This window comes from Protopterus annectens, chromosome 12.part0, assembly GCF_019279795.1.
Source record: "Protopterus annectens isolate FY-2018-M chromosome 12.part0, PAN1.0, whole genome shotgun sequence".
NCBI lineage: Eukaryota > Metazoa > Chordata > Ceratodontiformes > Protopteridae > Protopterus > Protopterus annectens.
The window spans coordinates 1195417071-1195439614 of NC_056746.1; the positions used below are offsets into that span (position 1 = coordinate 1195417071).

At 41.5% G+C, this 22544-nt stretch overlaps 1 protein-coding gene across 4 annotated transcripts in view; it reads right to left on the reverse strand.

The window, feature by feature from the left end:
* Positions 1-2204: 2204 nt before the first annotated feature.
* Positions 2205-22544, reverse strand: part of NCOA5 (nuclear receptor coactivator 5) — a 68998-nt gene continuing 48658 nt past the window's right edge. For 3 of the 4 annotated variants that reach the window (XM_044090244.1, XM_044090245.1, XM_044090246.1), the window contains exons 6-8: positions 8247-8446; positions 6842-7237; positions 2205-3715 (exon numbers count right to left, since the gene is read on the reverse strand). In XM_044090244.1, coding sequence (XP_043946179.1) covers positions 3063-3715; positions 6842-7237; positions 8247-8446 — 1249 coding nt within the window. In that variant the 3' untranslated portion in view covers positions 2205-3062. The remainder of the gene's footprint in view (positions 3716-6841; positions 7238-8246; positions 8447-22544) is intronic. The other variant, XM_044090247.1, reaches the window with a different exon arrangement.

Sequence of the window (22544 nt, forward strand, 5' to 3'; positions counted from 1 at the left end):
CTTCAAAGGGATATAAGGTTGCATAAAGAAGACAATGCATTAGCTAGGCACGTTATGAATTTCAAGGCACGTTATGAATTTCACTGAGCATAGATTTCAGTACAGGGCATTGGATCAAGTTAAGCAGGATAGTAGGGGAGGCCCATATGGTTTACTTCTTGAAAAGATGTAACTGTTATGGCAGATTAAGCTGAATGCTTACACGAACCCGGGTCTTAATGAAAAATGTTCACGTATGTGTTTGCTGAAGTTAAAAAGTTTAGATAGATGATATGTGGTTGTTTACTAAAGTTGGATAGTGTTTGATTAGGATGCTTCATTAATTCATTCAGCTTATGATTTTGTTGTACATTACACATTTTTTTATTTTAAAGATATTCATGAAATATAGTATATAATATCTAAATAGATAGGAAAAGTTTTGTTTATTTACATATATACATTTTTTATGGTAGATTTTATGTATGCAATATTTTAAGGTAATATACCCTTAAGATTTACTGTTGTGACAATTAACTTTTGGCGGTCTTTAGAAATTAGTTTATAAATAGAGGATGTATCTTAATATAGTTGTAGTTAGAGTTCTGATTAATTTGTTCGGACGAAAAAACGTTAATATTTTGGCGTTTAAATAAATTAGTGTTTCACGAGCGGTTGCCTTAACGTTTTTCTGTACCAGTTTGGAGTGAAATTGGGTGGAAAATCAGCTTTAATATGGTCCACGGCCAAACACTAAACCATCTAGCACGGCCATCCGAGTGGGCATGTTAAGCCCAAGGTCACACAGTTTACAGTTTAAACCCCAACATAAAACTTTGTCTGGCACAGTACAGGCAACAGAGGTATCCTAAAGGAAATGAGGAAAGAAAAGGCAAACAATACCAACAACGGCATTTAAAAAATACAAGTGGTAAAGAAGGGCCTACCAAAGGCAGGATAGAGGGACAGTACCAACGATGGTAGAAATTTAATTACCAAAAGTAAAGGGTAGGAAATGGAAGTAGGTTATAGGTTACAGTGAGAAAAGGCTAAACTGACTAACAAGTTTGAAGAGAAACTACACCCCAAATCGCCACTTAGCTTTGAGAGAGGTGGCTAGGCGCATCTGATGAGGAATGTGGCAAACAAGACCTGATCAACTATGCTGGGGGCATTATGTCTTAGCTGACAGTTTTTGGCTGGCTCGAGCTTGGAAACGGCCATGTCGGTGCAGAAGACTGATCTGAAGTCCTAACAGTAAGGAATGAAAAAAAGATTTACATAATCAGATCTATACTTTTAGAGTGGTTAAGACTAGTTAGTGAGCAGTTACAAGAAAAACACACAGCCACTATATTTCGTTGACAAGAAAAAATGCTGCTGTGGTGTTAACAGTACCAGTAAATGAACCTTTCCATGTATATGTTGAAGGCATAATACAAAAAACATTAAGTTGAAACTGGTAATGATTTTTTAATCTATTAGCCAAGAGGAGCTCTATTTAAACTAGCCTCCTTCAAGATTTACAAAGAGCGCAGAGAGGCATTTTAGCAAAGCTGCACTGTTACACCTGCCATCAAGGGATAAATTTTGGGCAGCAAGTCTCCCACCTCATTAAATCAATTCAAATTCTGCAAGTCTCTTTAGGGAAGAAATCCTAAAGAACCAACATGCACCAGGACATTATGGGACACTCCACACATGAATGTGTGCATGCATGTGTACAGGGCTGGACCTTCACCATCCCACACTACTGATAATTTTTTCAGCATATCTGTAAATCCAACAGCTTGCAAGATGCATTTCTACTAACATTTAACTGCTTGCAAAGTTACCAGCAAAAAGTCAGAAGAAAACCAACACATTTGGAGACCTTCAGTCTCCGGTTGCAGAGATGCTCTCCTTTTAGTTCCAACTGTCTAGAAAAATTCTGAATTTTTTTTGCTGTAGTGCTTTTCTATCAATTTCTGCCTTCAGCCCCCCCCCCACACTGACATTTCCTTGCATGTTTTCCAGACATTCGGGTAGTTCTTTTCTCAAGAGAAATTTCAGCAATTGGAAATCAAGGCTATTGTGTTTTTATACCTATCCACAACTTTGAGGGATTTTCAGAAATAGCTGAAGTGCTACCAAGTACCATTACAGGAATCACAATAATACACAAAGTATATTCAAGCAAGAGGAAACTGGTTAAATTAAAAATTAAACACTACAGCCATAAAAACTTCTTCAGGAATGTGTTTATTTAACAAGTTCCAACAGTTGTGTATTAGAACCAATCCATTCATTTTACAGTATTTGCTGTAACTGAACAGTATCTATGATCTTTTAAAGACTGTACAGAGCTTTTGACAATTGGAACAAAAGCAAATTTCAATTCTAAACAATTGTTTAAACACCTACAGTTGTAGCAACCGGTCAATGCATTACAAAACTGGCAACACTGAATGCAAAAAATAAAATAAAAAATAAAAATTAAAAGTTAAAATCAGACGTATAAAATACAATACAAGCTACCAGTTACTATTCCACTGGCTCTACTTCACAAAAATCTTGGTTTTAGAAATATGACTACACTGTACAGCTGCATAAAGGGGAGCAAATTAAGATGTTTCAAGACATGTACAACTGTTACTGGTACCAGAGCCACCTCAATTATTCCATTCCAATTTGAAAATGTTAGTCTAAACCAGAAAGGCATACTTTGAAAGCCTGTTCAAAAATAAAATTAACCGAAACACCCCCCCCCCCCCCCCAAGGCAGTGGCACAAATACATACATACATATTTTTCTTAAGAGCCAGCAGAGGCCACTGGGGTTTTAACAAAAGGTAACTGCCTTGACTATGTATAGCAATGTAAATGTACAACAGGGACAGAAGGAAATAAAGACTTCAAAGCATGCATCTACTTCAGAGCTCCAAATGGTTAAGCAGTGCTTCACTGAAGCCTGCTCCAAAAAAAAAAAAAAAAAAAAAAAAAAGATTAAAATGCGCCCAGTCGACCATAGTAACAGTGCATTAACATTTAACATTACAGAACTGTCATGAAAATTATTTCCTTGGACACAGTAAAATGGTTAGCCTAGTAGTGACGCTGGTAGGAACCCAAAGCACTCTGGCCAAGAGACTGCCCTTGGCGTGCCACTTGGGGATTGGCCTGGCTCACCAGATGAGAAAGAGCAGGACCACTCTGAATAAGTGTGTCCAAGGCTTTCTGCACGCTGGGATTATCAAAGTTGATTCCCGAAGACCCAGAAGCTCGCTGACTCAAACTGCCAGAACCCGGAGTCTGCATCCTGTTCTGCTGCTGAGAATACAGACTTGGTATCTGAGGAGTAGACTGTCTCATCCCTGAAGGTCTAGAGCTAGAAGCCATAAGAGATGGCATCTGGTTGCTTGGTGTCTGCATTCGCTGTTGACCTTGGCTTAGGGATGCAGAACTTTGTCCCACACGGCTCTGAGTCTGGCTACTCCCAGAGCTGTAACTCTGACTCTGTGCACCCCCTCCTCCACTGGGTCCAGTACCACTTGAAGCACCACCTACTGAACCCACCCCACTATTGAAAAGACTGAGAATTTTTGCTTGCAGTTCCTGCTGAGAGCTGGACTGGCTTGGATTAACTGGTGCAGATGACAACGGCTGAGCACTCTGAAGTACCTGTGAACTCTGCAAAGATGACTGGCTGTCAAGTCCACCAAGAGACTGGGAAGACAAACCCTGCCTGGACATGGAAGCTGGTTAAAAAAAAAGAAAAAAAAAAAGGTTTTTACTCAATGCAGTAAAATATACAGTCTAAATGCACCAAGTTTCTTATTCATCACATTCAAGTCCACTTAATATCCAAATGCTAAGAGCCAAGACCCACACAAGTACCACCAACAGGCAAAACAGAAAAAAACAGGTCAGTGGTGTATTACAATAACTTCTATTACATCTGCATAAATTAAACTAAAACTGCAAACAAATCTCAGGTACAAGACCAGAGCTTGAATTTTTTTCATTGGCTTTTGTCACCCATATCAACTTAGATTTTTATGAAAATAGTTCTCTGCCCACAAGTATAAAGTGAAACAGGTGACTAGTTTGAAACATCTCTACACTACTTACCTGGAGGATGAACAAGTTGCTGCAGAGCCCCCACTCCCTTAGCAGGAAGCCAGGAGAAACTGAGCCAACCCAGGACAGTGGAATACATTAAAATGGCACTGCATAAATTTTTGCCAGGGGAGGTGGTGACTAAATGCAAATACTTCCCATAGGAATTCAATCAAGAGCTAGCCCCTTCAACATTGTCTTCAAAGGGTTGGGGGAGATGCAAGCAGTCTTGGGCCTTTTACGTGAGTTCTGAAATCACCACAACTTTTTTTTGCCTGAAACTGAACACTGGAGAATTCTGGCCCAAGTCACATTAAAGGACAACCGGATTATTAAATGCTCAAATTCTCTGTCCTTTCTCCCTTTTACTCTTCCTGCTATGTAACAGAATTTAAAATATTCTAAATTGACCATTTCTCTCCACTAGAACTGTAGCCTTGCTGTACTGCGGTGGTTTCACTTTCAAAAAACTTTGATCTCGCCTGGAAAAGCTTGCTGCAGTCTCCCAATTAATGTCATCAAGGCCAATTACTACAGGTAGTTTTCTGGCCAATTCTCTTCCCAAACTGAATCACCATGACCATGCTGAAATCACACCCATGCTGTGATGGCACAGCTCCCTGGTCCTTCCCGTACCCATACGGAAAGTCAATTCGCCTGCCGTGAGCCATCAATCAGAGCAGTTAACAGCTCAAATTACCCATAGCACTGACAGCAAGGGAAGGTAGATGTGAAGGGGGATGGGAGACAAGTCTGTAGTACAACTCAGGCTAGTACAACCCACGCTTTACAAAAGACTAATTTAGCCATTATAAAAAGCAGCAGCAGTAAAAAGCACTTTTGAAAGCGTTTTGTGGCATTTGCACTGCATGTGTTTAGTCACTGAACAGCATGAAATGTCACAAAACTGAAAGACAGCAGCATATGCATGTAAAATCAATGCAGTGGCAGGAGCTTTATGAAGAAAGGCCTACATCTTTTTATATACAGACCAGCACTGCATTGTAGAATACCTAGAGGCAGACTAAATCAGAATTGCTTCAAGATGTCAGACCCCATGTGGTCACTCAAATTATGTATACAAATATTTAAAAACCTATAAATAGTTGGAGTGGTGTTAAAATGTAGGCAACACAAAACCATGACGAAATGAGTCTGAGAATGGTTCTCCTTTAATGCAGAGAAAGCAGCTTCACTATTCCTTGCACTCATGGGCTTTTGTGAGGTCACTATAACCAACAATCCAAACTAATACTGGCAATCCAAGACTGTAGTCTGGTTTGGAGTTTTTGATTGGTGAACTAACTCGACAGTTTACAATGGCTAATTTTTTTTTTAAATAGAGGTGATGACCATGGAAGCCTCCCCTCCATTAAGTTTGCAACTAAAGCTCGGGAAGGAGGGCTTACCAGCAAAACTTTTGCATAACTACCCAGCTAGAAACATTTATAACCCTTCTTTAACAGGCCACAAAGGTATTCCAACACCTTGTTAGGGTATCAAAGATTGATGCCTGTCACATCACCTGGTTTAAATGGAGCATAAGACCAAGTGTGCCTATTCAGAAAACCATTTCTGAACACAATTTAAGAGATCACGAGTTAAGGCCTAGGCACAGAAGTGCAGAAAAAAGGGCTTCTTGGTCTTCACATACTGCAAATGTTGCTCTTTTGGTCCCTTGCCTCAACAGAGCTGACCCTCATTACATTATAGCATTTGTTTGCTGCTTCACAGAAAGATTTTACAGTTGGCCAACCAGACAGCACCTGGGTCAGTGAACCTCCTTACCTAAAAGGAATACTGGATCCCCTCCATCAGACCTCACCGGACTGGTTTGGATCTGTAACATCTCAGTCATCTGCAGTAAATTGGTTACAATATAGGGCCTACCTCATGTAGCAATTTGTGGATGTCCAGTAAATGAAGGACTCGTCTCAAGGCTTTGTAAGAAAGAAAACTGGTGAGCAAGAGAACTGCTTATGAGAGCGCAAATCTATTCTCTGTAGCAGTTACTACCTTACACTATGCTGTCATTAAAAACCAGAACATCACTGCTAGGACCAAACCAAGTTGCTCCTTGCAAGCCTTCAACACCCTAAGCATTATGGGTGGGCACAGACACTACTACCTGCACTCCTACACAGACTACATCCACCTTTAGTGCAAGCCATGTAGGAGGCAAGCAAATTTCACAAACACTGCCAGAGGTTAAGCTGCAGAGACAGCTAGTCCAGTTTCCATTCATGGATCCCCACAAGCAACTTACTCGGGTCATCTGTGGCAGTACTGCAGAAAAGACATACCTTAGAGCTTTATGTCTAGAAACCATGCCAAACTGAAACACCAAGCAATACCCAAAAACAGTGATGACCAAACAAAGGACTGCTCTTCTGCACTTGCTATATGCACAACTCCATGAATTGCTTCTGAATGGTAGGCAACACAGGGGGGCATTACTTTCAGGAGCAATGTTTCTAGGATGCGCCAAGAACCACTATATCTCAGATTCATCCTGGCTAAAGGGACCACAACTATGGCTGAGAACAAATAATTACAGCTTACGATCTAGTCAGGCAGTCTCTGCTGGCCTGATGCAGAAACTAAAGGGAGGACCAACATACACTCACTTCCATATTTTGGGACTATTCCAGGAGCAGACTCCCCAATGAATCCAGATCATCAAAAGTCAAAAGTGCTTCAAGTAAAACTGTCTTGATCCAAGTCTTAAGCAATTTGTTTTTCCTTTTATTGGGGGGGGTTCTTACCTTGCATTGGGTCAGGCCCCCTCAGCATTGGATCAGGTCCTCTTAACATCCTCGCTTTTCTCTCTCCCAAGAAATCCATTACTCTGTTAAGTTCATCCAAAGTGACATATCGATCTTCAGCCAGCAGATGAAGCAAGGGTGAAATGCTTGGTGGATGAGAAACACTTGAAGGATGTGGTCCACGAAGAGGATCATCAATTGGTTGAGCGCGCTCACGTTCCTGCAAAATTGCTTCATCTGCCATCTTTGCTGCCTGTCTTGCAATATCTTCACGTTCTTTATCACGGGTTTCCGACTTATAGCGATCAAAGGTTCTTGCAACAAGGACCATGGCATCAGCCAGCGGCATGTTGCGATGCTCTACAAAAGAATGAGACATCTGAGAGCCTTTTGGGACTAGGAAATAAATCAAAAAAAAAAAAATAAATAATCTTTTAGCCAAAGATGCATTTACCTTGTATACAAACAAAAGCATTAGTTTTTATAATACAGCATCACTAAACAGTTAGCATTATGATTTAGTCAACTGATGCGGCTCTCCCAAGCAAACAAATTCCCAACGGTATTTACTTTTGACCCCTCTCTCAATAGATACCGTAAGCATCAGCAAATCAGTGCCTTGAATCCAAGCTCACTTGAGAGATGAGAAAATTATCTTTTGGCTAAAAGCCCAATATAACATTCCCTCCCCCATTTCATTAAGCCTCTAATTACCAACAAATCTCTAAAGCCTGGATTTAAGGCAGTAATACTAAGAAAAACAGATGCAATGACATCAACCCTCCCAAATGAGCCACAAAAACAGAAAAACATCATGCTTACAGAAATTCAAGCAATCAGAGCTTAACAGATAAAACCTTCAAAATGTGCAAGCTAAGAGCCACAATTGCAGACAAGCTTCAAACAGCTCAGTAATTATCTCACTAATCCATGGAATCACATTGCAAATGGTGCAATGGGCATTACAAAGACACCAACAGGGAAACCGTGAACCATCCTACATGAGCAAGTGGCAGCAGAGCTGCATGGGTGCCATTACAGCCAACACTTACCAGTTTGTAATAAACATACAACCAATGACCAGTACTCAAGTCCTGGAGTGCAACAGGCCATACAGTGCAGAAAGTCCTGCGTTTCCCATTGTTGGGCTTCTGGCTGAGTATGCAATGCACAAGTACAGCTCAAGAGGCCAAACAACCTGAACTTTTTTTTACACTCTATCCAAAGGATGTAAAAATGCAAAGAATCTACCCGACAAGGGGCAAGTACAGTCCATTAACACTAAAACAAAATGCAACTATGAAAATAATTTAGAAGTATCATACACGGCAAGACATTTGGATGCACTCAAGTAAAGATGTTAAAAGAAAAAGCTCAGAGGTACCAATTCTGACCATAGCCTTACCTTGAGGTGTACCAAATAAGATGTTGACTGTGCAAGAACGGTGGACTTGGTGCTGCTGAGTTATCACTATTGCAAATGGGGTGCCGCCTCTCCCAACATCCTCAAGAGCCTGAGTCAGAGACACCTCGGTGTTCAAGAAAATGAGGTCTACCACCATGCCCAGATCTCGCACCTTACGACCAACAGATTCTGCATAATCTCTGCAACGGAAAATAAAGTGTTAAACCATATACGTAGCCTAAATGCGGTATCCAAACCGATGTTTTTACCAAGAAAATTTGTACCATCTTTACCATGACTTATTGGATTACAGTTTTTTTTCTAAAGTGCACCAACTGCTGCAGAAAGTTGATCTGGACAAGTGATTTTCTACTGACTGGGGTGGAAAAAGCCATTTTCCAGCTCATCTTGGAAAGGGGACATTAGACATCAGATTTCTAGTGGGGGGGGGGGGGGGGCAAGATCATGCCTTCCAGTAAAGTACTTGAACTTTAAAATCAAAACATCTGCATACAACAGTGCATGTGGCTGCTTGCCTTAAATGATCTACGGCTCTCCCACCTTCACAAGATGCAAGTTAATTTGGTCTTTATTCTGTGTCCTGCATCTAAAAATATGTAGGCAGTGAAAGTAATTCAGTAGTTATGCTTCCATTTCTTAAAGGGGCAGTCCCAGAGATGATTTTTTATTCTGGTCTTTGCTTTCATTTTCAGTCTTGCTTTCTCAGTATGCCCCAGCTTTGGCTGCAGGGGTTGGGGGAGGGGTGCTTAAAGGAGGCTTCAATGACCCAAGTCAAGTGCCATCTCAAACTGCAGTTGTACTAACAGCTCTCAAGAGTCACTCAGTTACCTGTGCTCTTTACCCTCAAAGTAACCTTTCAGGAATGTTACAATCTCAACTGCTACTACCTTGCAGGAAAGCATATGAGCAATGCAAAGCTAGTTAGTTTCATATTTTAAAAACAAAGGTGTTAACTGACACAATGAAAATAACTAAAAACTTGTTTAATAAAACAGGCTTAGCGCTTTCACCTCACAGAGTCAATTACAATACATCTAACACTCTCAAGTAATCCAGTGTAAAATATGCATCCAATTAAATACTATATATTTAAATGTTCACTTGTATATAACAAACCAATGTTCACTTGTATATAACAAACCAAACATTTTTACAAGAAATTCATATATAAAACATGATTTTAAAAGGTTGCTGTACATACTCAACATGTACAAATAAGCAAACCAGGCAATTTCTTTTTTCTATACAACCAAAGCCCATTGTTTTAATACCAGTGTCAGTGAAACAGCATCAAGTCCTGGAGCTACTGTAGCATTTAGTCCAAGTTGCCATGTCACCTCTCTTGCCTCAACCTTCAATTTTTCATCTCCCCCATTTTCTTTCTGCACCACTATCACAAACAAATAAATGTTTAAACTCAATACATGTAGCACTGAAGATAGGAGGGCATTGTGCACATCTTTGTTTTTAATGGCTCTAAGGTGCTCACTAACTCTCCCCCTGAACCTTCATGTGGTTTTACCTATATAAAATCCAGGCCAGGACGTACAGGTTGCTAGATGAACATTTTAAGGTGCAATTTGAACTAGTTACCGATACATATGGGCCATCATTAATGAACCTGCAAAACCTACAAGTCCCACATTTAAACATTACTTATCTATATCGCTTTATTCTATATTTGTGCCCTTCCAAGATATTCTTTAAATTTCTACCCCTGCTACCCCAAGGGCTTGTGCCCAAGTTTCACCTTTGTTTCTTGTTCGAAACACAAGTCCCAACTTTTATAAATGACGCTAAACTATAGTTGGGGTCAAGTTGTTGTACTGCAGCACAATGGGATCCCCTTCCCTACTTCTGTAAGTAACTTCTTGTGGCCCCCCCATCCTTTTGTAATACCAGTGGATAGAATGCATGCTCACTTTAATCAAAATCTTCCTCTCCAAAAACAAACCTATCAAAATGTATAGTTCATTGTCGAAAATTCTGTCATCACTAAGGAGCTGAGAATACCTCACCATTTGTTCCTTTATTATACGTCTTTGATGTTGGGGATGACAGCTGTTGTAATGAAGTAAAAGGTTTCTTTCCTAAAAATAGTACTATGAAGCTTGTCATACTCTTCATTAACCCAAATATGTATATCCAGGAAGTCTAATTCTTTAGAACCCCATCTACTATTAAACTTCAAAACCAAAAGATGTGGAAGTACTCAAATTCTAAGGTTTCCTTTCATTCCCTTGCCATAAAATTAGGATGTTGTCCAAGAATATTACAAGTTCTGATTTTCTCCATATAGGGGGTGTCAAGTGTTCTCCCATTCCAGTAATACCAGGTTGGCAAATACAGGGGCACATTTCACCCCCATATAGTTACACCTGATATCTGGTGGAATAAATCGCCCTCAAAGGCAAGGAAATTGTTTCTCAGAACAATTTCCATGTCAATCTTCTCACTTTTCAATAAACTCTCCTGAAACGTATCAAGCCTGCTATCATGTGGAACAGATAAGTTTATGACATGTCAAATAAATAGTAGACTTCCCTGCTTGATTTCAAGTCTTTGAAGACCATGCCAGGAGTCCTTAATATGTTCGGCATCCCTCACCACTGGCCCTACCACTTAAGCTGCCAAAGGTTGTTTTTGATCCCTTTGCTGACACTAGGTCTAAATGGTGAAATGTAGGTTTTTGTGGAATTTAGGGATGCTGAAAATAGGGTTCTCCACTGAGAATTTTCAAGTTGTTCTGATTAATGACCCCTTGAAAAAATGCATCAGACATGAAAAAAAAAAATATTTTGGGAAAGCCCTTCCTTCAGAGGGGAGATGACATTGTAGTAAAACAACTGGAGCTTGAAACTAGAATGATTTTTAAGTTTCATACCTTAAAGCCTAATAGCATGAATCAAGAATTAGGTATTTAATGAATTATTTATATTTAGCACACATTCATATATTCATTTATTTCATATTTATATCATACGTTTATAATCAGTCCATGGTCACACTAAAAGTTTTTTCATTGTTTAATCAATTAGGAGATTTAATTGTTTAAACGAGTATGTATATAAATGTGATGTTTGCACTGAATTAATTGTGATCCTTGAAGGCGAACTGCCGAGGTACCAGATCACTGGAAATAAAGGAAGTAAGATACTGGTGAATTACTGGCTGGTCGTGTGCTTTAACCTCTATTGATTGTGCAAGGTGTTTTGAAATGAAAAAAATCAATTCTCATGTAAGCCCTGTTAACTTCGTTTAAAGAGGCTCTAAAATATGTGGTGGGGTCCAAGTATCTCAAACATTTGGGGCATAACTAGCCCCAGTTATCATCCCTAGCTAGGGCTACGAGAACTTTTTTCTTTTCTGATAAATTTCCAAGTCCCTCATTTCTTACTTTTCTCACTTTCGTCATTTCTTTTTCAACCAAGTCTGTTTCAAAGTTGTGGGGTGGGGTAAACACACTTCCTTCTCAAATTCCTGGGTCCCCCCCTCTATAGTAGAAGTAGACTGCCCCCTGAAAAAACAGGTCTCAGATTTAGCTGCCTTACATACAATTTCAAATTAAATTGTCAACTATATCAGACTTGTCAGGGACAAAGGAGAGGTCCCTTTTCAGTAAAGTGTTTCACCCATTTTTAAATCACTACAGTTAAATAAAAACCATGAAAACGATGTTTAATTTCACAATCTAACGAAGCATCAGAATTAGTTATTTCACTAGTCTCAAGATCATTGCTGTTGTCACATTAAACAAATCAACAATGTCTCAACAACAATGTCTCAAAACATATCACAATCACTACTGCTGTAAAACTCAACCATATTTTTATGGCTTCATGTCCTTTAATGACGTCCTGCCACAAAAGGGTTAGTTCCATCTTCTCCCTCCACTCCTCTTCCTCCTGTTGTACGAGCAATTCTTCTCAATCCTGGAGTTCATATTCGCTTGGTTTTTCAAGTGTTCTGATCGCCTGGGTTGCACTTGGTTTTAACTTTTCACCCTCATTCCTTGAACAATTTTGCCAAGTTAATCATTCCCTTTCTCGTTATAATGCCCAGGTTTAACAATTCTAGTTGCGCCATCAGTGGGATATGCTCTACTGTTTTCATAGCCGCTTTGTCTCTAGCTAGCGTATGCTGTTTAGTATTCATACTGTAACATTTCTACATTTAAAACTTTACAGTACTTATACTAATACTGCTCAAACAAATCATTCATAATTCTGTCTGTAAAACGGACAACTTACTTTCATTGTTTTGTCCAGCATCTCTAATTTATCAAACAACCTTTTGAGTTGTCTGTATGCAGTTATTCCTGTCTCAATCCCCATTGGGAGTTTCCAAAGTTTTAGCCCCTTCGGGACTTGAGCGATAATTTCTTTAAAACGGCAAACTGTAAAGTTTCTCAAATCTTACTGAATTGTGTTTTTAAGTTAGGCATGCTCGTTTTTTCTGCTGCTACTGCTCCGAATTCCACTTAAGGTGCTGCCAACCAGCTCGAGAAGTCCCTTCCTCCTGGTGCGTTCCTTTTAATCTCTGTAGCAACATTTCCATTCTCAGTTAGTACTGGTGTGTGCAGGGTAAATAGTTCCACTTGAGAACTAGTCAAGGCAGTCTCTTCCTTCCCTCACCCTATCCTTAATAATTAGTGCAGACAACTTATGTACAGAAGTAGTAAGTTTTCCCAAGAGTGCTTCCATTGAAGCAAAGTGAAGAACGAGAAGGAAAAGTGTGTTTACCCCACTCCATAAAGAACAATTGTGCACACTTACCATAAATGTAGATGTTGAGTGTTTTCACTGTTGCAGTCATTACATTTGGGTTATCTGCTTGCAGGTAGCCCTCAGTCGGCCTGATTAACAAAGTCCTGGGCCCTGCATCGGTTGCTTTTCTTCCGTGATGTCAGGTCCTCAAGGGTATAAAACATGCAGCCGTCATTACATCAGTTTTTCTTGCCCCAGATGTCATTTGCCCCCTAATGGGAAGCAATTAAAGGACCACTACAGGCAAATGATGAAGAAAACATTTTATCTTGTCACGATTTACTACACCTCCCTTGCCTGCAGCAAAATAAGTACTTATTCCTAATTTTATTTTGTTTTTTACTCGTCTGCCCTCATGGGAGCAGACATCGTGATTCCTTTGAAAAGCTAAATCTGTCTCAATGCACAGACACAGAACAAATAGTCCTAACATTTGTTGTCAGACTAGACTTCCATTCGCTTAGAATGGACCACCTGAAAAGAGAGTCTGCAGCTCATGTGTCATTGACTGGTATGTGCTGAGTTTTACAAATGTTGTTCCTATTGATGCACTACATATTCTCAGAAAGAAACTTGCAAAAGTGTCAGCAAATTAGATAAAGACTTATCACAAGGAGCAGTTTTGCAAGTTTCAATTCCTAGCCAAGTACTCCTCCTGTCTCCCCTCCTTTAGTGGGCTACAGTCTCACATTTCAGGCTTGGGTAGATTCAACTATTCTGTCAGTTTTGCATGACAATAGACAAAAAAAAAAAAAAAAAAAAAAAAAAAACACAGCCTGGCGTGCCACAAACTGTTCCCTTATGCCTCTTCACTTCTGAATAGCATTTCCCCAGGGGGGAAAAAAAAAAGAAAAAGCACATCAGTCCAGAGTTTGGGCCAATCTATCCATTTCTTATTGTGCACAGTAAAACACCCAGTTTATAATGCATTCTGGCTGCTGACATGGTTATCTTTACATAGTTAGCTTATAGCACAACCTGGACTTATGGTATTCAATGCCAAGCTTTACAACAGTTCTCAGTTTAACAATGACCTCCCAAGCCTCTGTGACCCAGTACTTTGTCAATATACTGTAAATACATAGACTAATACAAATATTTGTGCACATGACACGTACAATACACACATACCATCATTAAAACAAGATAAATGCAATGTAAATCACATCAATATAGTTACATCTAGTTTATGACCCTGTTTGTCTATGTAAACTTTTTGAATTTATGTTCCAGCAGTTGTATATTATCTTGTTTCTCAATATTCTAACCACTGTATATTGTAAAACTCTTACTCCTTGTATATTTTCTATGCTCTTTGTACAAAATAGCTATGTGTGTAGAACTTATTTTTATTATTTTTTATAACTGTTTACTATGTATCTGGAACTTTTCTCCCCCAGTCGCCGCTGAAAACGATCTTGTGTCCAGTCGGACTAGCCTGGTAAACAAATGGAAAATAAATAAATAAAATATACCAAGAAAATCAATACACCAAGAAAAATCCAAAACTTAAGAAAAACACACAGAAGGAAAATGTTTCCTTGATGCAGTCATGAAAATCCCACTCACTTATTCAGATATTATGGGCAAACATGCATATAGGTTCATACTAGGCCATCTGTCCTAGGGCATTAATAAGCCTAGCCAGAGTGTTTGGCTTTCGCCACCCATTTTAAATTAATTTTGCTATGCCCTTTTGAGGTTAGTATACTGTGCCTCTGTCTAACAGTGACACAAAAGTGATACCCGGGGTAAACCTACGATCTCCCATCCACTCAAGATTCCTCTTGAAGAGAGGAAATGAGGGACTCTGCCTAACCTGGACTGGGATTTTATTCCAGAGTGAAGGGAGCCTCTGGGTTATGAATCTGTCCCTCCAGCATGTCCTATTTATTTCAGTGCTGAGGTTCAAGTCTCTCGAGCGCGTAGCCCGATGGGATTTGAATTTTCTGAGGGCAGCATGTCCATTAATTCCGGATTGGACATGGCTTTATATGTCAGGCACAGATCGCCTCTGAGCAGGCGGTATGACACAGAGCAGAGCTGGAGTTTCTTTAACCGGGCAGCATATGGCATCTGTTCGAGCCCTTTGATCCTCTTGGTGCGGTACTTTTGGGGTCTTTCCAGTTGCTGCAGGTGTCTGGTAAGGTACATCCCAAAAGGGGCATTGTACTCAATTATGGGCCTGATGAGGGATGAGTAAAGAGGCACAATGACCTCCCCTGATCTAGATGTGAATCCCTTCATGACTAGGTGGGCTACATAAAATGTTTTTCTAACCACTTTGGCCACGTGATTGTCAAATGAGAGATTGCTATCAACTTGGGTCCCCAGGTCCCTAATTACTTCTTCTGTACTTAATGGATTACCACCTAGGTTTCTTGCTGTCCGCTTGTGTAAGGCAGTCGTCCAGGTAAGGGCATATTTGTATCCCCTGAAGTCTGCAGTGTGCAATTACTGATGCCAGGCATTTCGTGAATACTCTGGGCGCAGCAGATGAGCCAAAAAGCAATGCTGAGAATTGATAGTGCTCGGACCCTGCAAGAAATCTGAGGTATCTTCTGCAGCTGTGTCTGATTGGGACATGCAGGTATGCCTCCTTGAGGTCCAGAGTAACCAGCCAAGACCCCTTGCCCAGCATGGGAAGAAGTTGCTGTAACGTCAGCATTTTGAATTTTGGCACAATGAGAAAAGTGTTTAGAGCGGACAAGTCCAGTATAGGTCTCCATTGTTTTTCTTTTCTTGGAACAAGGAACAGTCTTGAGTAGAATCCCTGGCCTTGTTCCCGAGGAGGAACCTTTTCTATTGCTTTGATTTGTAGCAGCTTTGAAACTTGTAGGAGTGCCTCTGCCCTTTGATTTTGTGGCAGGTTTGGCATGCCTTGTCGGTAAGGTATGGAAGTGGAATCTGTAAACCTTTGTCTATGTCCAAAATCCATTTGTCCTTTGTAAAAACGTGCCAATTTTTTGAAAATAGATAATTTTCCGCCTAAAGGTGCTTCTCTTTGAGCCTTGGTCGGCGGTGTCAAAGTCAAGTCATTGTGATTGTCCCTGTGGAGCAGTAGGAGTCCCTGCGCCACTTCTCTGATTAGTTGGTTGCCATTGGCGGCCCCTGTAGGAGCCTCGGTATTGCCCTCTACCTCGAGCACGCCTGTTTTTCCCCCTTTGGAAATTGTCTGCGTCTGGAAAGGACCAATTCTTCGAAGGCCAATTCCTTGGTGGCTGAACCTGGAGGAAATCTTGACTGTTTGTACTGATTTAGCCTTTTCCTCAATTGATTTCAACACACCCTGTGCATTATCACCAAATAGCTTGTGTTTTTCCAGAGGTGCATCTAGAAGCTTTGCTTTAACATGATCTGGCAATGTCTGTTCAACCAAGCATGTCTACGTATGACAGCCCCCGTCATAGCTGCCCTACATGAAGCTTCCAATGCATCAACCACACTGAAGAAAATTATTGTTAACCTGCTGAGTATTATGAACCAAATCTTGCAAGGCCTTTCTATCTAAAGGCTCAGGAGAGGCTAACTTTCTGCAAATCATCCAGCAAGAAATCCTGATACTTAAAACATATGAAAAAGACAGTTAAGTGCCCTCGTGGCAAGCGTGGTTGAGGTATAAACTTTTTTACCCCACCTCTCCAGGGACCTAGATTCCCTGTCTGCGGGCAAAGAATTTTTGGCCGTGGAAGTGGCCACTCCTTTGGGCCCCTGAGAAATCGTTTCTAGGTGGGCCTTAAAGAGATGTTTATGAGATTCAGGAACCCTGTAATATCCGTCTGGCTTGACAGGAGCAGGAGGGAGAGAATCAGGAGAAGTACTGGAGTCTGAGTACAAATCATCCAATACATCTAACACTGGGGGAATAGCTAAAGGCCTGTGCTGGGGTAACTTAAGGAAAGTCCGAAGCCTTTTCCTGGAGTCGGAGAAATCCTGGCCCTGCCACTGAAAATGCTCTCTCATGGAGTGGAGAATCTCCCCGAAAGAAAAATCCTCAGGAGGAGAGGCAGAGGGAATTGATTCATCAGCATCAGAATCCTCGTAGGCCGGGAAGGCTTCTTCCTGGTAATCTGAAAGGCCTGACTCACCAGAGGCTTAATCTGAGGAAAGGGCATCTGCCTGCTCAACCCTAGGCCTTTTGTCTGAAGGCGGCTGAGAACCTCTGTCTGGATGAGCCTGAGAGCCCCTGATTAAAGAAATTAGATCTGCAGCTAGTCATGATCTGTTTATGAGAAGTGGGACCCTGTGAAAAAGATTTAGGAGGGTGAGACTTAGCCTGGCTGGCAGCTTTAGCACGTGTGTAGGCCTTGGACAGACACAGGAGGCCTAGCGGCACCACGTGCTGGAGTAACTTTGTTTGTATGGTGTCAGGCAAATCTTGGGCTTCGGTTTCAGGAGGAAAAAAAACCCCGGCACCGGGGTAGGCTCCGGGACCGAAGTGTGCGGTAAAGCAGTGTCGCCGGCCTGGAGCGGTTGAATTACCGCCTCCGAAGAGACCGATGCACTCGCGGTAGGCTTTAGCATGGTGTCGGTGGAAGTCGCGGGCCGTGAATGTCGGTCCCGGTCCTTCCGTTTTTTGGAAATATGTGCCGTCGGTAGTTCCGACGGCATGATATAGGAGTAATTTTCCCCAAAAAAGTCTTCAGCAAATTCTGCCCGGCGCCTAAGTGTGCGCTTATTGAAGCAAGCACAGGCAGCACAGGCCGAGACGTCGTGGTCTGGGCCGAGGCAGGGAAGGCAGTAAGAATGGAAGTCCTTATGAGGTATTTTGTTTACCACAAGACAAGCAATTAACTTCTGCAGTTTTATCTGACATCGGCTGAGGCAAGAAAAGGTACCCCAACGGGGTACTTAGCTTTTTGATGACTTCGGTATCTGAAAACACAGGAGCTGGCCGACCGGCACTTGCCAACTGCTTCTGCTTCGGGCACCGCGCGGCAAGAATGACTGGAGAAGATGGCGTCTGCTGATGCTTTTATACCCCAGCCACTCTGACGTCGGGGAAGAGGCGGCATCAGCCGACGCCAGACCCAGACTTTGGAATCCGGCCGACCGAAGGGCTGCCTGAGGCAGGACAACCCATATGTCAGGACTGCAGTTGCATTCTTGAAGGACATCACCTCTGAGTAGGTGATATGCGACTGAGTAAAGCTTGAGTTTTGAGACTGTCTGCGTAGGGCATCTGTTTGAGGCCGGTAATTCGCTGAGGTATTTCTGTGGCCTTTCCAGTTGTTGTAGATACCTTGTGAGGTACATACCAAAAGGGGAGTTGTACTCTCTAATGGGTCTAGTGATGAGTAGAGGGGAACAATGACCTCTTTCTGGATGAGAAACCTTTTGTGATGGTGGGCCACGTAGAAGGATTTCCTGACTACTGCGGCAAAGTGATCAAAGGAGAGAATACTGTCAACCTGTGTCCCAAGGTCTCTTATCACACTTCTGGTGTTAAGTATACTACCACCCATGTTGCAGTTCATGGGTACAGAGTTTTTACCAAAGGGGATGACAATGCACTTTTTGGCATGGAGCTTGAGGCCATGGCTTACCAGGCATCTGTCTCGAGGCCCTTTTGTAAAAAAAAAAAAAAAAAAACTGTACCCGTGCGCTACCACATAGGTGGTAGTCTACTTAATACTGAATGTGTGTTGAGACCTTGGGACCCAGGTGGACAGTAGTCTCCTTTGAGAATCACATCGCCACAGTAGTCAGGAAGTCCTAGGTGGCTCACCATCACAAAAGGGTTCTCATCCAGGAAAAAAAAAAAAGTCATTGTTCCCCTTTACTTGACACTCAGACCCATTGAGTAAAACACCCCTTTTGGAATGTACCTCAAGACATTTGCAGCAGCTGGAAAGGCCGCAGAAGAAATCCCAATCCCTCTGAGCTACACGCTCAAGGGACCTAAACCTTGTCACCACAATAAACAGGACATGCTGGAGAGAGACTTCCCAAACTCTGGAACAAGCTACCCATCTATGTAGAAGTTCCTCATTAGCACTAAGAAAAATCTTTGAGTGGATGGGAGATAGGGAAATATACCCCGTGAATCACTTCTGTGGCTCTGCTAGACAGTGGCACAGGAAAATAACTGAGTGGCATAAGCCAGGGAAACTTGCTGACTAGGCTTACTTAGGCCCTTAGCCTAGGTACCTACCACTACCTATTAGACTAAATACAATATTATGTAGCACTGAAATGTGCTGACAAAGGTGACAGTTCATTTACCCATAAAGCAAATGTCAGAGTGGAAAAGTTCAAATAGTGGATAAACAGGAGGCGGGGAAGAGAAGAGTGAGAAAGTATTTGTTAGAAGTAATAATTAGGGTACATATGGCAGGCAGGAGAAAAAAAAGAGTTAAAAACAACATTACAAGTTGAGAAACAAAACCAAGAAGAAATAACATGGACAACAAGATTTAGTGTGGGTGTGTTTGTGCGCGCACGTGTGTTGTAAAAGAACTATAAAGCAAATCTGCACCGATACCCGCTTGCTGCACTGCTGAGGGGGACACTTGTGCAAGTGCAGTGGACTGGCTCCAGTAGGAAGGGACGGTAGCATAACTCCTTAGACGAAATCTGGACAAGGCCATAGGGGACAAAGGCCCAAAAATGGGACAATTTATAAATATTGCACTTACAAACTTAGAAAGCTGATAAAATTCACTGTAATGCAAAACCCGTTTAAGGATATGAAGTCTGAAAATCAAATGCCCGTCAACTTTCTTTCTGACTTCAGTGTTCAATGATTTGCCAGTGATTTGACAGAAAAACTGCAATTTAATCTGGATATGGATGGGAGTCTTGAACCAACACCCAATCATTTTCATTTGTTTGCCAAAGCAATTACAGCAGTGTTTTGCAGAGAGGTGAGAAAAGCCTTAAATTTGACTGGTATGTTTTGTGGGTAGCTGTGTTTGTGGAAGGTGGAGGTGTGCCTTTGTAAGTGTGGTGCGAATGTTATGGATTACGAAATGGAGAGATTAAGAGTAAAATTGTGCTCAGTGAAGTCCCTAGCAATTTCATCACTGATTGATTCAGACAAATACATTCCCCTTTGTCAGTATTATGTTTGAGTGCATTGTTTTGGGAGTGTAGTTTCACTGCTACAGCTGCTGCTACTCTTTCAATGCAAGTATCTGCTTTAGAAGTTTTCTCCAGGTGTCTGTTGCGGAGAGGATGAGAAACATGCTACAGGTATACAACCAAGACAAACAAGATAAAGCAATAGTAAGAAAAAGTACTAGGTCACATCAGAGGCTTGGGAGGTCATTGTTAAACTGAGAACGGTTGTAAAATTTCTCATTAAATACCATAAGTTCAGGTTATACTATGAATAACTATATAAAGATAACCATGTCAGCAGCCAAAATGCATTATAAGTTGAATATTTTACTTTGCACATTTTAAATGTATAGACTGGCCTAAACTCTGGACTGATGAGTTTTTTTTTATTCTTGGGAAATGCTATTCAAAATAAGAGACATACAAGGGAACAGATTTAGTGGCACACCAGGCTGTGATTTTTTTTTTATGTCTATTGTCATGCAAAACTGACAAAATAGTTGAATCTAGTAAAGCTGGAACTGTGAGACTGTAGCCCACTGAAGGAGGGGAGATGGGAGGAGTAACCTGGCCAGGAAATGAAACTTGCAAAACCGTTCCTTGTGAAAAGTCTTTATTTCGATAATGACACTTTTGCAAGTTTCTTTCAAAGAATGTGTAGTACATCAGTACGAACAACATTTGTAAAACTCCGTGCATACCAGTTAATGACACATTAACACAGCTACAGACTCTCAAACCTGGTAGTTTTTTTCAGGTGTTCCATTCTAAGTGAATGGAAGTCTAGTCTGACAACAAATGGTAGGGCTATTTGTTCGCAGTCTGTGCATTATGGGACAGATTTAGCTTTCCAAAGGAATCACTATGTCTGCCCCCATGAGGGCAGACAAGAGTAAAAATAAAATTAGGAATGAGTACTTATTTTGTTACAGGCAGCTTTGGTAGGTGTAGGAAATCATGGCAAGATTAAAAAAAAAATGTTCTCTCATCATTTGCCCGTAGTGGTCCTTTAAATCTATAAACATATAAGGTTATACCTCAAACAAAAAAGCAAATACACCAAAAAGCTTTTAAGCATTGAAAAGGAGAGAAGATTTATAGCCAAACAAAGTCAGGGGGCTGGAGGGAGGGCAACCAGGACTGCAACAGTGAATACACTAACATCAACATTTATGGTAAGTGTACACAAGTTCGTTCTTAGTGTTTCACCGTTGCAGCCATTACATTTGGATAGATTCCCAAAAAGTTAAAGATGGGAGGAGGAATTTAGGTAGCATTAGGACCAGCTACAAGGCCCTGCAAAACTGCAGTGGCAAAGCCAGCTCTGGATTTAGAGAAACGTGGCAAATGGTAATGCTTGGTGAAAGTATTACAGAACTCCAGGTAGCAACTTCTAGGATGTCCCTGGTACGTACGCCTCTGACAAAGGCTGTAGAGGTAGATGCAGTCCTGTTTCAGTGGGATCTGATCCCTTGTGGGATAGATTTTCCATGGTGCTTAAAGCAGAAGTGAATGCAATGGCCTATCCAATTGGAGATGGTTCGCTTTGAAATAGCCCTCCCTCTGTCCCTGCAGCAAATGCCACTAGTTCAGATTTCCTTTGAGGTTTAGACCTATCCAAGTAGAATCCAAGTTGTCTGTGCACATCTAAGGAGTGCAGTATCCGTTTCCCTCTGTTCTGTGGATTAGGAAAGAAGGTAGGCAAATGAATGGACTTAAAAGGCCACACTGGATACTACCTTTGGCATGAAAGAGGGATTGGTCCTGCGGACACCCTGTCCACACGAAAGATGAAAGGCTCCACTGGGGCCTGCAATTCAGATACCCTTCTTGCTGAAGTGATGGCTAAAAGGGAAGCGGTTTTCCAAGAAAGGAATTTTAAATCTGCAGTAGCAGCTGGCTCGAAAGGAGGAAGGGTAAGTTTCTCCAATACAAAGTTAAAGGTGCCAGGCTGGAGTTGGAGCTCTCCTGGGTGGTCTTAGATTTTTGGCCCCTCTGAGGAACTGCTTGAGCAGTGGGAGAGAGAAGAGGGGAGGGTTCTGTATTATGAGCTGAAATGGCTGAGGTGTGAATTTGAGGAAAAAAAGACAGGCCCTTGTGAAGCATCTCGGTTAAGTATTGTAAAATCTGAGGTAAATTGGGCACTGCTGTGCTCATCCCTTGAGAATGGTTCCAGGCACAGAATGTTTTCCATTTTTCAGCATAAGATTTTTTTAGTACTAGGCCTCCTTGCCTCTAAAATGACATCCACTGGTTTACTGAGGGATGGTAAATTAGAGCAGCCAGGCTGCTAGGTTCAGTGTTTGAAGCTAAGGGTGCAGAATCTGGTTCTCCTGCTGCGATAGGGTAGGAGTCTGAGGCAGGTGCCATGGGGCCAACATTGACACTGCGTAGAAGGGGATACTAGTGTTGGCGTGGCCAGGCTGGTGCAATCAAAATCATCCATTGT